General features: G+C 45.9%; 1 protein-coding gene across 1 annotated transcript in view; it reads right to left on the minus strand.

Moving 5' to 3' along the window:
- Positions 1-920: 920 nt before the first annotated feature.
- Positions 921-14,666, minus strand: part of ZNF366 (zinc finger protein 366) — a 65,818-nt gene continuing 52,072 nt past the window's right edge. Inside the window, exons 4-5 of the mRNA XM_066376914.1 lie at positions 6,575-6,749; positions 921-5,015 (exon numbers count right to left, since the gene is read on the minus strand). Of these exons, the coding sequence (XP_066233011.1) occupies positions 4,465-5,015; positions 6,575-6,749 (726 nt within the window). The 3' untranslated portion in view covers positions 921-4,464. The remainder of the gene's footprint in view (positions 5,016-6,574; positions 6,750-14,666) is intronic.

The raw sequence follows: 14,666 nt of genomic DNA on the forward strand, positions 1-14,666 counted from the left end.
CAGGCTAAATGCTTTGAAGGCAAAGGAGGAACTTACCGACTCGGTAATTTGAAGCAAGCTCTTTCACTCTCCTGAGCTTCTGTTTGCGCATTAGTAAAATGGAAATAATAGTTTGACTCTCAGAGTTGTGCGAGGCTTAAGTGAGATTGAGCGTGTAAATCGCCTGGCATAGTGGTCAGCATGTAACAGTGTGTAATGTTTAAAAGGGGAGCTCCCCCCGAAATGGACAGTTTCCCATGCCGACATAGCTTTGTGAATTCTGAAGATGGAGAGCTGAGTGTTCTGTTTTCTGGTCACTCTGTTGATGACGGTGATGGCTAATTCCTACATAGCATAAACTGTGAGCCAGGCACGTAGATGTCTCTCATATATTAACTTATTTAACTCACATAACAACCTGGTGAGGAAGGTACTGTTCTTCCCATTTTATAGATGAGAAAACTGAAGCACAGAGAAGTTTATAAATTGGTCTCAGGTCCCAAAGACTGAAAGTGGGGGAGCTGGACTTTGACCCCAGGAACCTGGCACTGGAAGCTGTGCTCTGGCCCACTAGAGTACACTGCCTTTGGCTGAACTTTATTCTATAAAGAACCTGATGCAACCCTGCCTCTATCCTCCCACTTCTCCAAGATACCCTTCTGGAACTAATTTTTTTAAAATAGGAAATATGCAGAAGGCGAGAAAGATGCCACCAGCCTGCAAATGGGCTGAGGGTGAGGGTGACTAATCCTTTCTGAAGCTTTGATGGATGGGGAACCCAACATCTGTGTCCCGGGGCGGAGGCCCCAGCCAATGGGAACCACCCTGAAGAGGGGATGAAGGCAGGAGTGAGACTGGCACTGGCAGCTTCCTTGCAAAATTTTGGCTATTTGCAAATAATTAACTCAGCTTCTTCAACATATTTTTATTTGCTTAAATTAACAAAATATAGGCTACATGCTCTTTTCAGGTAAACGGCTTTTTCACTGAAGCAGAAAGCAATATTCACAACTCGGGTTGCTACACACTTGGAGTTTTAGTTTTTAAATAGCAAGCCAAAATTCTGTACAAAATCAACATATGGTGTAATGTTGTCCAAATATGTGAAGGATTTTAAATGCTAGCTCCATTACATTTTGTTCCAGCAAAGCAGACAAAGATCATGATTCATAACACAATGTTAATATTTTATTAAATGCCTTCAGGGCTTAATAAATACAGTATGTGCATTGGGCTTTCTCATACAGCTACTCAAATACAAATACACCGGTTACCCTTGTGGGGTTATGAAAGGTGAGCCTCCATCTCATGGCCAAAGGGGAGTCAAAAAAATTTTTAAAGAAGATGAAAATAATTAAAAGGCAATAAGAGGGGGTGGTCATAGGCCTGAATTGAAAGGATAAAATATGTTACTTGGCTGGTCAGTTGGTTGGTTCAAAGTGTCAGTGGCCGAAAGCCTGAAAAGCATTTAGTGGTGACCCATTTTCAGAGCACAGTGCGATGACTGACACGTTGCCCTGGCTCTGGAGCGCTGGAAGCCGTGGGTGGTTTCAGCCCTACTCTCTGAGGATGGCTCTCCCTCAGGGTTTCATTACTGTTAATTTGCTCACTAGGCAGGGCTGGCCAGCCCTTTCCTGAGCTCTGCACTGACGCATAGTCCTTGTCATTTATCACCCAAACTGGGACACTTTTGGGAGTTTAGGTGACACCACTGATAATTACCTTAGGACAACAGGTATAAACCAGGGTTGACCTAGGCAAACCAGGAAGCTGGTCACTCGACAACATACAAAACCAACATTTTAACCTTGGTTCTCAGAATGTCAGTGAATACTAACCATGGGTTAGATCTAATTAAATAACTCATACCCAGAGTCAAGAGCTATAAACAGGCTTTAGACTACACCCCATAACAACTTTTTACTCCTTTTTCTAGACCTTTTCCTCCCTCCAGATGAAATTTTACTAAGAAGGCTAACACAAAACAGAGGAAATCTGAGCCACTCCGAGTGACACGGGCATGAGGCCTGGGAGTCTCTCCTCCTCACAAAGCCTCTCTGGAGGGGCCCACGCAGGGGCCCTGGCTCCTCCACGGACAATTTGAAAACTCTTCTTCTAGACCATACTCTCTCCCTCTCGACATTAACTTGTTCCTCAAACATTCCTAGATGATTCATTTTGGTTGGAAAAGACTAGAACTTTCTGTTCTAGGCCTCTTGGTTCCTTTTCCAGCTAGCCAGACCCAGAACAAACTGGCTCTGCAGCCCTCAGAGTAGGTTCTCAACACATACATAGCCACCGGAAGAGTACATCTGTAACAGAACCCTAAAAGCTGGGGACCTCACGGTCTGCTTTCCGGGTGATTCCATTAGGGCATTGATGAGCTATGTTAATAGTGAGTGGAAAGCAAGTTGCCCCTCTGAGGACTTGGAACAGGTTCCTGGCCCGGAGTTGTGTTTGTAACTGCAGGAACCACAATATGCCCTTCACCATCCCTTTGCAGGTGCTCTGACCCGAGGACACGGGCGGCCGGAGAAAACCCAAGCTGCTCTGGCACTGACGGCGGTGAGGCTGCAGGAAGGGGCTGTGCGCATGGTGGCAGGAGAAGGGCACCGGGAATGGATAAAGACTCGGGTAAATGATGAGAGCTATACTGCTCACAAAAACTAGGGGATATTTTATAGCTTCATATTCATTTTGAAAATACCCACTAATTTTTGTGAGCAGTATAGATGAGGCTGATGGGAAAGCACCTTGGCCAAGAGAAAAAGCCAGCATGCAGCATCAGAGGTGGGCTAGGTCTTGTAAAGAAATGTATTGGGGACTTTGGAGGAGAGGAAGCAAAATAATAAACAGTACCTAGCTCTACAAATAAGAGTCAAAACTACCAACCTAGAGGCAGTTTTTACACACAGACACAGTACCAGTGGGGCTCCTGCTGATGGTCAGTCACAAGTATGGGACGTCCTGTCAGTTCTGCTTTACTCGGTGCCCAAGCCTGCGGAAAGCTGACCTGCTGGGCTCTACCTACTCATTATAATCATCGTCTCTCACTGGAATCGTGATTCAAGCATCTAGGAAGAAATAATTAGTCACTATAAGCCAGCTATGTATTTTAAAACATAGTAAGTGACCATAAACATCACAGGCATCATCTTGTAATACAGAAAGTGTGTATTTATGCTGTGTGTGTGTGTGTGTATGTGTGTGTGGGTGTCCCCTTGGGAGGCTCTTACAAAACAGGTAAGAAGTCTAAGTGAGCAGTATGATTTCCAGGTCTCCTGCTCTCTGTCTTAATGATTCTGAAGCCACACAGAGAAATATTTAGAGTCCCTGGGAGGGGTCCTGGGAGTCACAATTTCAGCCCAGTCTTCTTCAACCCCGGCTGCACGCAAGAATCATGGGGCAATTGAGAAAATAATCAATGCTGGGATCTGCTCTAGACCAATCCCATCAGAGTCTCAGGGAGTGAGGCCCCAGCTTAGGTACTTTTAAAAAGGCCCCCTGCACCGATTCTAATGTGCAGGCACACTGAGAACCCAGCCCAGATGCTCCCCTACTGGTGACTAGTGGCTGGATGTTCTAAGACTCCAAATAAGGCAGGCATTAGATTCCAGGGAGAAGTCCTCCCTGGCTCCCCAGCTCCTGCTCTGAGGAGAAACCAACAGCTCACAGGTGACAACTCTTGTTGCGGCTGCTTTATGGAGCACGAGGCCTCCGAGGAAGGCCTCCAGAAGGAAGCCCCCCCCTGCTCAGGATGCAGGCGTGAGTACTGTTGGGCCATCGGAAAATATGGATGTTCCTAATGCCATATTTAATGAAGGTAACTGGAGCAGAGCAAGGCAGACCCAGGCAGCAATCTAAGTATGGCTGGACTTTCCTGAGCCAGAATTATTCATTTTCCCTTGAAATTTTATCATATTCCTGCAGCAACTAGGTGAGAACACCCTTTTCAATAACTCACCCTCCTATGTCATTTCTGGTATTTTTTACTTTTTTTTTTTAACAAAGGCAATTTTTTTTATATACAACTACTTATATTTTTACCTATCTGGGAAAATATAACTTTCACACATTCAACTAAATAATCATTAATAAGGCAACATGTCAAGCACCATAGTTCTGCAACTTGAAAGAAATTGACCACGTATTGTGTATTAGTCAAAGAAAAATAGAATTTCTAAAAGCACCTTAGCACCAGCTTACAATTAGATATCTAGAAGAATGTGTACAGCTTATTATATTGGAGATGCATAAAACACTGAAGAAGACCCTGCCTGTGTGTGAAATGACCCAGGGCCAGGGAAGGACCTGGGGGGTTTAAGTCACCGTCACCGAGGATGGCTCTGCTCCTGCACACGCAGCCCAAGCCACTGTGCTGTGCGCCACCAGCCAGTCTCCAGCGAATGACAGCTCATGCAGAAGAAAAGCTATATTTGAACTGCCTACTTCTCATTTTCCAAATGTAATTCTTAAACGGTCCACTTAGATACCTAAAAGCACTGCTTGTTTTTCCATTTTCCTCTCCAGTAATTCTTTTAAACTCTCATCTCTGTGCTTGAAGTACAAGTAATCAGAAAAGGAGGCACCCCGCCGGGTGCTGGGCAGCGCCCTGAGGCTGAGACCCTCCCCTCTGCCGGCCCGCTCTCGCTCCCGGCCGCCCTCTGCCCCCAGGCTGTCCTTGCTATTCTCCTGGCGTTCTTCCTTCTGCACATCCTTCTCCTCCTCCTCTTCATTTCCCCCCTTCTCCGCCTCCTCCCGGGCTTGCCAGGGCGCCCTGGGGGCCGGCTCAGGCTTGGCGGAGAGATCCTGAGGCCCGCAGAGCTGCTGGCTCCCGGAGGCCAGACCCGGGCTGTCCTGCTCCGCCTCGTAGCAGGTGTCCTCGTCCTCCTCTTCGTGGCAGGAGCTGCCCCTGGCGCTCTCCCCATCAGACTGGAACGCCCGGCGCTTCTGGGACAGGTCGAAGGGCTCCTCTTGTTCCAGACTCCTCAGGACCCCTGCGGTGGGCGCCAGGGCAATTCTCCCCCTTCCAAAACCTGGGAGAACAAAGGCAGAGTTCAGGCCCCAGGAAAAGCCTCTGAGAATGGGTGGTTAGGTGGCACCCAGGGCAGGTTAGTGTAGTTTAATTTTACATTTTAAAAACAGATAAACTCCCAGAAAGGATGTGGAGATGGGCCTTGTCTCAGATGAAGTCTACATGGGTTTAACCCCTTCAAGGTGAATTTGGCAACATGAACCAAAAGCCTAAAATAAGCCTAGCTCTTACTTAGCAATTACATTGCTGAGAATCTAAACTATAAAAATTGGCAGGTGCATAAAATCTGTGTTAGGATGCTCATCACATTTTTAATAATGAAATTGTGAAAACAACTCATCTATTTAATGATAGAGGTTTGTTTAGATAAGTAATAGTACATCCACACAATGACCTATGTGTGGAAGATGTAGAGACCTAGTAATCATAAAAAAGGTATTTTCTCCATATTTTAAGTAACAAACATATATATTTATTATATACCGGTATATTTATAGTATAAACTCAATTCATTCTTTCTTTCTGTCTCTTTCAAAAAATGATTTTTCTTTATACTTCTAATGCACTTATTTCTTTTTTTATTATATTTAGTGAGCATATATTTTACCATTGGAAAAAAAATAAAATAATAAAGGCATTTCCATCTTGGAAAAAAATAACAGATGGTCTCCTTCCCCTCATCTCCGCCACAGCACAGCGCACTGGGCAGGGCGGACTAGTACCAGCACCGAAGAACTGCCTGCTTAGGGGCCACGGGGAAAGCTGCCAAGCTGGTAGACCTGGACCATGAATTCATCACAGCTGAGGACCCCGGGACTGAGAAAGTAAACTAGGAGAAAACTTCTTCCCAGTTCAGTCAGGACGGAGGCCGAGAGACGGAAGCCCCTGCTCTGCACATGGGCCTATCGGCTCTACCGAGCAGGAAAATGGTCCCTGAGCGAGTCTAGCCATGACGGGTCAGAGGAGGCCTAGCCTGCTTCAGACACACTTCTGCTGACCACAGAGCTGGCAGGCCTGGGTTTTTTTGTTTTTGTTTTTTTGTTGTTGAAAAGAAAGATTGCATGCCTTTTAACAGTTGTGCAATGAAGTGGCTACAATATAGGCTTTAGCGTCAGAAAAGTTTGTGTTCAAATCCTCACTCTGACACTTTTCAGTTGAACAAATTCAGGCAAATTAATGTCTGGCAGCCTCAGTTCCCCCATCTGTAAAATAGAGAATCACAGAAGTTTCTCCAACTAGAAGCTGCTGTGAAGGTTCGAGGAGGCCAGGCACCCGAGGCAGAATCTGGAACAAAAATCTAATAATGGCCAGGACTGGCCTCATTACAATGTTCCAAGTTATTTTCTGGAATTCACTTTTACTTACTGCCTTCCGATCTTACTTAGCATTTTATTTGTGATAGTAACATTGTTAGCCTGCTCCTGCTACCCTGTTGTAATCTTGAAGTTTATACTCCCCTTTTCGATCATAACAATCAAGTAAAGCCCCTATACACAGTCACCTCCCATTTGTTACCCGCTGGCCTCCGCAGGCTTGGGGGCTCCCTGGAAGCGCGATTACCTTGGGAATGGAGGCCCCGCTCCATGACCCCGTGTTTGACTTTCATGTGGCGCGTCAGGTTCCCCTTCAGGGTGAATTTGCTGGGGCAGTAGAGGCACTTGAAGGGCTTGCTGTCGGAGTGCAGGTGCATGTGGCCCATGAGGTTGTGCATGCGGTTGAATTCCTTCCCACACAGCTGTCGGAGACAGGGATGAGGAGAACGAACACAGGTTACTCGCAGGCAGGGGACTCTGCCCAGGCGAACCCACACCCAGGCCTGTGTGAGACCCTTGGTTTGGGTCTGGGCATTTTAAGCTGCTTGCAAAAAAGCTGTCAGCATGGAAGTCAGGGAGGACCGTCCTGGACTGTGCCCAGGCTCAGAGGTGGGGCAGGGAGGGATGGGCTCATGAGATTTTGTTCCTGTGGTACAGATTCTTAAACTCAAAGTAAAAAGCACAAAGTTATTAAAGCTTCTTTTAAACCTTTTGAAAAAAAAGAAAAGCTCATCCAAAATGAGGAATGCAAAAAGTAATTGCCCAAAGCATGCTTCACTTGAATAATAAGAACACAATTACTGTTTTAATATTATGGAGCATTTACAAGTGGGAGGCCCTATCCTAAGGCTGCCATGGAATATCTCACTTGATTCTTGCATTAATCCTATGAGATGGGTGCTGTTGTCACCACCGTTTTACAGATGGACAGACTGAGGGACACACATGACGGGACAGACAAAGGCACACAGTTAATGGGCACTGGAGCTGGGATAATGAGTTTAGGTCATCAAACACCAAAGGCCACAGAGTTAACCAGCATACCATACTGGACACCCCCAGTAATCTTTGTTTTTTAATTGATGAGAAAAAGAGAGAAACATCAATTTGTTGCTCCACCTATTTATGCATTCATTGGTGGATTCTTATATGTGCCCTGACCGAGGATTGAACCTGCAACCTTGGTGTACAGGGACAATGCTTTAGCCAACTGAGCTATCTGGCCAGGGCCCAATAATCTTTTCTGTCAGACTATATCAGCCAATACGTTTCTAATTTTTAAATTTGCTAATTATTGGGATGAATTTCAGACTTAAAGGGAAGAAGGAGACATGCAAAGGAAGAATGTGTCTTTTCTCTGGGTGGAGATTTAAAGTACTGAATATATTATCTCAGGTATACAAAAAGCAAACATGTTTTATTCATTTTTTTTCTTTGTCATTTCTCTTGATTTCCATTAAGGTGCAAATGCATGATGGACCACAACGCTTGTTCTCCAACTTCTTTCAGAAGAGAATCTGTCTTTTCAAAGGCACTGTTTGCAGAGGGGGCAGAGCGTGAAGCAGAAGCCTCTGCTGGGGGATGCTCTCTTGCCCCTGCTGTCCCCAAGCCTTAGCAGGGACTCCAGCCCTCCCGTGGCTGTGCTGGGAGGAAAGCAGAGAAGGATTTTTGTGTCTGTGCTCGGACCAGAGTGCTAAGGGAGGATTGTTCTCCTTCTCCTCCAGCCTCAGTGGCCTGTGTCATGAGGGCACAATATGGAGTGAGAGATGCCATGGAGAGAGGACTTGGGGGTACAGAGTCCTCTGAAGCTGACATCAGTTTCCTTTTCAGGCACAACGCTGGGGGCTCTGGATTGAAGCTTTAATAATTAAGGCAACGTTGTCCTCGGGTGGCTTATGGAGCTGCGAGTGGAGCTGGCCTTGCAAGAAGAGGTGGACTAACAAAGGGTGGCCTTGGGATATTGACCTGAAAGAAGCTGGGTGGTAGGAGGAAGCCAGGCTAGGATTACACATTGGGCACAGATAAGCTACAGATGGATAATGAATGGTTGGTTCTGTATTCTTAAATGACTCATATTTGGGAGTTTTAAGTTCTTTTTCCCTTTTACTTCCTTACTAGCAAGAATGAATTCAGCATACTGGTGTCCCACACTCAGTATTCAGAGTATCTGCTCACCACATTCATTTGGAAAAGTTGACCCAAGAAGGGAAAGGCTCAGAGTTGGTCTGATTTCAGCCTCCTCGGGAGCCCTACATGTGGGATGGATACTTGCTTTCTTTTATTTTGAATAGAGATAATTTATTAAGACATTATCAATTTGTGGCTTAGTTTTATACATGTGTACAGGTTCTGGCAACCTTTTTTGATCCACTTATTATCTTAGTTAATGCAGTTCTCCATTCTGGCTAAAGAAAAAAACAACTTTGAATCTAAAGATTCTGCATTAGATATTTCCAGTTGTGGGTCATTTTAGAAAAAGTATATTTCACTTGGTTCCTGATCATTTGGAGTGATGTTGCAGCAGGAGATCCCAAACCAGCAAAATCCAGCTCCTCTTCCTGCTGTCCCCACAACACATATGGGAGGAAGGAGCTGGAGGCTGGAAGACGAATCAGGCTACTGCACTCGTCCAAGCCTAAATGGTCTCATGGTCCTCCAGGCCAACAGAGAGAACCGAGAGGATGAGATGGGCACCTTCTGCACTTGGATCCCATGAAGGGCGAATTCCCACTTCTAGTTATGGTTGCCAAGATATCAGAAGCTGGACTGGTCTGAAAGGGATTTATGAAGGAGACAGAATTTTAGCCTAACCTTGAAGAACATGCCGAGTGTCCTTTGTTTGATTTTAACAGAAAAATAAAGTATCTTCATTAAACATCTTTAGACACCTCATTCAATAAACTACACTATCATTGTGTGATCATGACCAACCATTTGCAGCCGCAACTGCTGTAGCTCTGCAATCAGAGAAGATCCTGCAATATACCTGCCCCAATGTCCCACCTCCCTCCCCCCTTACCAAGGTTCCCCCCATCACCAAGGTCCCACTTCCTTCTCCCTCTATAAGGTTCCCCCTTCCTCTCCCACACCAAGGTTCCCCCCTTCACCAAGGTCCCACCTTCCTCCCTCCTCATCAAGGTCCCACCTCTCTCCCCTCTCACTGATGTCCCACTCTGTTCCCCCTCACTTCTCTCCCTACCTCATGCACCAAGATGTGTACATATCACAACGGCTACCACTGGGCATTCTCCAGAATCTTCCTCAGCTTTAGACAAGCAACTTTTTATGATCCTTATCATAGTCCAGTGTGTGTTTTTCTATTCTAATCTTTTTCTGTATCAATTTGTTCATTAGTAAACTTCCTGGGCCTGACCAGGCAATGGCGCAGTGGATAGAGGGTCGGACTGGGATGCAGAGGACCCAGGTTCAAGACCTCAAGGGCGCCAGCTTGAGCGTGGGCTCATCTGGTTTGAGCAAAGCTCACCAGTTTGGACCCAAGGTCGCTGGCTCAAGCAAGGGGTTACTTGGTCTGCTGAAGGCCCAAGGTCAAGGCACATATGAGAAAGCAATCAATGAACAACTAAGGTGTCACAACAAAAAACTGATGATTGATGCTTCTCATCTCTCTCCATTCCTGTCTGTCTGTCCCTATCTATCCCTCTCTCTGACTCACTCTCTGTCTTTGTAAAAAAACAAAACAAAACAAAACAAAAAAATCAAAAAAACTTCCTGGGACATTTCAATGGGACGTGTGGACACTAGGACATTAAAATGGTATTATCCCCTAAAGTCAAGGCCTGTGGCCTCAAGGAAGGTCCACTGTGGGACATGACTGGTAAACTATATTTTCTGATGTGTGACTGGTAACAAAGACTGATTTCTGTGCTGTTGATAAAATCTAATTTTTCAATACCAGAGTTCTCCTTCATAGTTTATGGTAGCTTACTGGGCCAGCCAATGGAGAGCTCTCCCAGGACTGAGGGGAGGTATGTGAACTCTAGAAGATGTTTGGGGCAGTAAAGGGTGCTGAGATCATCTTCAGAAATGTTAGGGCTGCCTTCCTTGTCTTTGTGGCTACCTCAGTATCAAGCAAAGGGGTATACACATAGGAACAATAAATATCTAAGTATTTAATTGAGAGAGTAAATAAACAATCAGGAAAATATCAGTAACCCCATGCAAAAATTCCAAAAAGCAGCCATCACCACTGTCTTTTTCCCCCACTATAGTGTGTATAACTCTATACAGTACACACTACTTTGTAAACCCAAATCCTTGGTAGTAGGAGAATAAAGACAGTTAACTCAGGACCCAAGGTACTTGGATAGCATTCAGATCTCAATGGTTGGCACCTTTAGCTTCTTCCTCTCAAACTCTGACCCTCCCAAAAAGCCCTTTGGTTATTATCTAGAACCCTTGACCTCTTCATCTTTCTCAGAAGATTGTCCTGACAGGACAATACATGAGTATATAGAGATATGTTGTGTCTGTGAAGTTGAGAGAGATGCCGCTCAGTCACTGTTAGTGAAGATTGTCACTGTTAGAAAGAAGACTGCGTTGGTTATTCTCTGAGCATCGTCACTGTAGCAGCAGAGGGGAGTATGACCGGAAGGAGAGGAAAGGGTGAGAGGGAGCACCAAAGCTCTAGTTTCTTTTTCTGAGAAAAGCAGCTGTCTACATCAAGGCTCCCTTTAATCATGACATGTGAGGCTAAGAGCTTGCTCAAGCCAATACTTGCTGAATCATCTCCTGCCCAGGTCTATAAAAATGAAAACAGTTAGGTATTGGCACAGGAAGCTGCTGGTGAGGATTCAGCTTTCATTTTGCAGGCGGTCATCTCGACCTGCCCACCCCTCAGGAACTCTCGGCTTCTCTGATGTGGGCTGTTAGTGAGCCTGACATTAAACCTCAGCTTTTATATCGATGCCCACTCCTATGCCTACTTTTTAAGTGGTAAGTGGACCACAACATTAGAAAATTAGAACAAATGTTTTGAACTGTCCTTGAAAAATGGGTTGCACAGATCATCAGGCTTTGAGATGACAGCACAGAGAAGTGATGGTGAGGCCCTAGAGGGGTACAGCACTAACTAACTCCATTGTCTCTTCTGTAAAATGTTGAAGAAAACAATAGTTCCTTGTGAGGTTGTTATAAAGGTCAAATGAGAGAATTCATGTAAAGGGTTTGACAAAAAGAACTCAATAAATATGAGTGTTTATTACTATCATGATCATATACATAGTATACTCTTTTACATTTCAGAAATAGAAAGATCTTTGAAGATGAGGGTGTGGTCTTTTTACACCAAATTATTTGGAGGGAATATTGAAGGAAGTAAGGAATCCTCTGAGTAAACACTGCCAGGTTACTTGAGGCATACTAGAAAGGAAGCGTTGTGCTGGACCCAGCATTGGGAAATGTGAATGGAAAAAGAAAATTCGTCTTAGATAGCAGGTCTGGGGAGAGCCTATTGTCTGGCTCCCTGATTCTTAGCCCTTTAAACAGCGGGCAGGTGTCCTGTTCCTCATCTTCACAGGAGTTCCAAATCCAGCTTCCTGGTGCCTCTTCTGTCTCTGATTAAGGCCTGGAGATGCCTCAGGCAACTTCCCATGATCCCCAGCGACAATGCTGACAGCCAGAGCCATGGAGAAGTCAAGTCAGTTGTGTGCACAGACAGGATGAGGGCAGCGGGCAGCTGCTGGGCTGGAGCCAGAGGCCTATGAAGCCAAGAAGAGCCACACTACCTCACGCCAACCAGCCTGATCTGGGTCTGGGGACTGAGATGCACCAGGAAGCCTGCGTTTTCCGATTCTGAGAGAAAAGGTCAAAGAGCCGCAACCTGCAGCTCAGGAGAATGGCCTCCGCTAAACTGCCCTTCCCTTACATTCTTCTCTCTCTCTCTCTCTTTTTTATTAAGAAGGGTGTTCCTTTCCTCAAAGGGAGAGAGAGGGAGGGAGGGAGAGAGAGACTGTAAACTGTCCAAAAGGGCCGTGAGAAAACAGGAAGCTTTGAAAAGTACAAGAGAAAGCAAGATGAAATCTATTTGCAGGCGGGCCCCTGGGGACATGTGAGGCATTGTTAAGCAGGCAGTTCATGCAGCTATATCCTTCCTTCTGCTGAGGAGGGCTTTGCTGCCAAAAGGCTGCTATCTGGTCACTGCCTTAACCCCCTCAATGCCAGCCTGAGAACCTTGGTTTCCAGTACTGAGCCCCTAAATATCCTCACACGGTTTGTCCCCTACACGGCATCAGCGAGCCGGAGGGGAAGATGGAACCTGCTTGGTAGAGGTGGTGGGGCCCTTTCCAAGGAGACCTCATCCTCTTCCATCAGCTTGCCCTTGGCCTGCAGGCCTCTGCTTCAGACCAGGCTCTAGATGACCTAGTGATTCATAACTTAGGCAGCTCCCGGCTTCACCCATCTCAAAGGAGAATTTGTCCCGGAAATTCTGGATGGCTGCTTTTCCTGGACAGGTTTCCCAAAGACGGCAGCTGGTTCTTTGCTTTTATGAAGAGCGGCCGCTACAAGGACAGTGTCCAAGTCCACCCCTGCGTACTAACGCAGAATCTGGGAAGCATCTTTCTGAAACATGGCTGAAATGTACAGGCGCGGGTCTCTGGAGAAGCTCCAACTGGCTCCCAGAGGCAAGGAGTCCAGAAGTTGAGCCAATAACAAAAGAGCCCAGAAGGGCAGTAAATTTTTTTATAAGGAAGCAAAGAGAAACATAGAAAAGAACCTTTCCTCTCCTCTAATTTTCCATTCTATTGTTAATGCTTAATTCCACAGTGAGTGAACTTTGCTGTTTGCTATAAACAGCTGTTTCCACTGAGCACAGGGCTGGAGAAAACCAGTTTATGTTGCAACAGGGGGCGGGGTTTATTTTAGGAAGGATTTTTAGTGGTGAGAGTCCCAAGAAATTAGAATCTGTTACTTAAAATAATTGCCCCACTCCCCTTTTGCAAGGTTTGGGGTAAAAGAGACAGAGCGGACTCTCAGAGTCAGGCCTGCCAATCACATGAAGGGAGTAAGTCTTCCCTGTCACCAGGTTTAGTTGTCTGGGCCTATTCGCCACCATCACTATACACAGCCTCCCAACCACTTCTCTCTGATGGCGGTGGATGGATTGCACAGCAATGAGCAATGACCCTCCCTTTCTCTCTCAACCCCCAAGATCCCAGTGAGCTCCACCCAGGGCCAGATTTCTAAGACTTCAGCACAACATGGATGGGAAGCAAAGTCCACGAGATGCCATCTCGAGATGGCCCATGTCACCATGGAGCCAGTTCACCAACACACAGAGGCCCATTACATAATCTTTCAACTCAGATGTGCTCTGAAATCCTTTGAAATGAAGAAGGTGACAGCAGGAAGAGGACACTGAGCAGGGTAGCACTGAGATGGGGACACATAGAGGAAGAACCTGGCTGTATGCTTCGGGCACTTTCCAGGAGACAGAGAGCTCTTGTTCAAGGTGATTGACATTGTTCTTATTCTAGAAATATCCAAGAATGGAGAAAGGCCACCTAAGTTTGATTTTTTTAAAAAAAGGCCCTTTACCATCCAATTCTTTTTGTTCTAATGACATATATCCACTCTCCTAGGCAGCCTCCTGACCCACAGTGCGGTCTGCTGAGAGAAGCTACCCACCAGGAGGAAGTGACTGTAGATTACAGTCCAATTCTGGTGCCAGGCTCAGCTCCCACAGGACAGGATAAACTATGCATTGCTTCAGAGTTGGCATTTTATCTTACAAGCCCTTCTTATGGAGTAATCAGACATCCAGAGCCTAATGCACACTCAAGGAGAGGTCAGCTTGAGTTTCTGAACCAGGTGACTGTCAGACACCCTTTGAACCGTGTATGGTGTGCTATCATTGGGGTGGAGGAAGAGGGACAAGATGTTCATGAAAGGAAGCCCGAAACATCACGCAAGGCTGGCTCACTGCAGGATTGGGCCAGGTTGTACTGCTAGTACAGTCTTCTATGCACTAGTACCAGAGAGAACCCTGTAAGTCCTCAAGTAGCACCTGGGCGAAGAAATCCTCTAGGCCCCTCTGAGGCCCTTGATATAGAGAAACAGGGCAGCCTCTGTGTCCCCCAAATCACACATAGCTCTGCCCCCTAACATAGCCCTCTGTTTCACAGACGTTTTTCTGCCTGGTTTAGCCTCTACTGCTGGACCTGAATTGATGAGGTGGAGGTGGGAGTTGGTTGGACTGGACAGGTGAGAATTTTCAGGGGACTGCTAACTATGCAATGGTTCCCTTCATATATTAACAACTTTATGTGCTCTCCACCACCAGTTAATAAGCTAAAAAATAAAACCACATTTCCCCATATATA

This window comes from Saccopteryx leptura, chromosome 1, assembly GCF_036850995.1.
Source record: "Saccopteryx leptura isolate mSacLep1 chromosome 1, mSacLep1_pri_phased_curated, whole genome shotgun sequence".
NCBI lineage: Eukaryota > Metazoa > Chordata > Mammalia > Chiroptera > Emballonuridae > Saccopteryx > Saccopteryx leptura.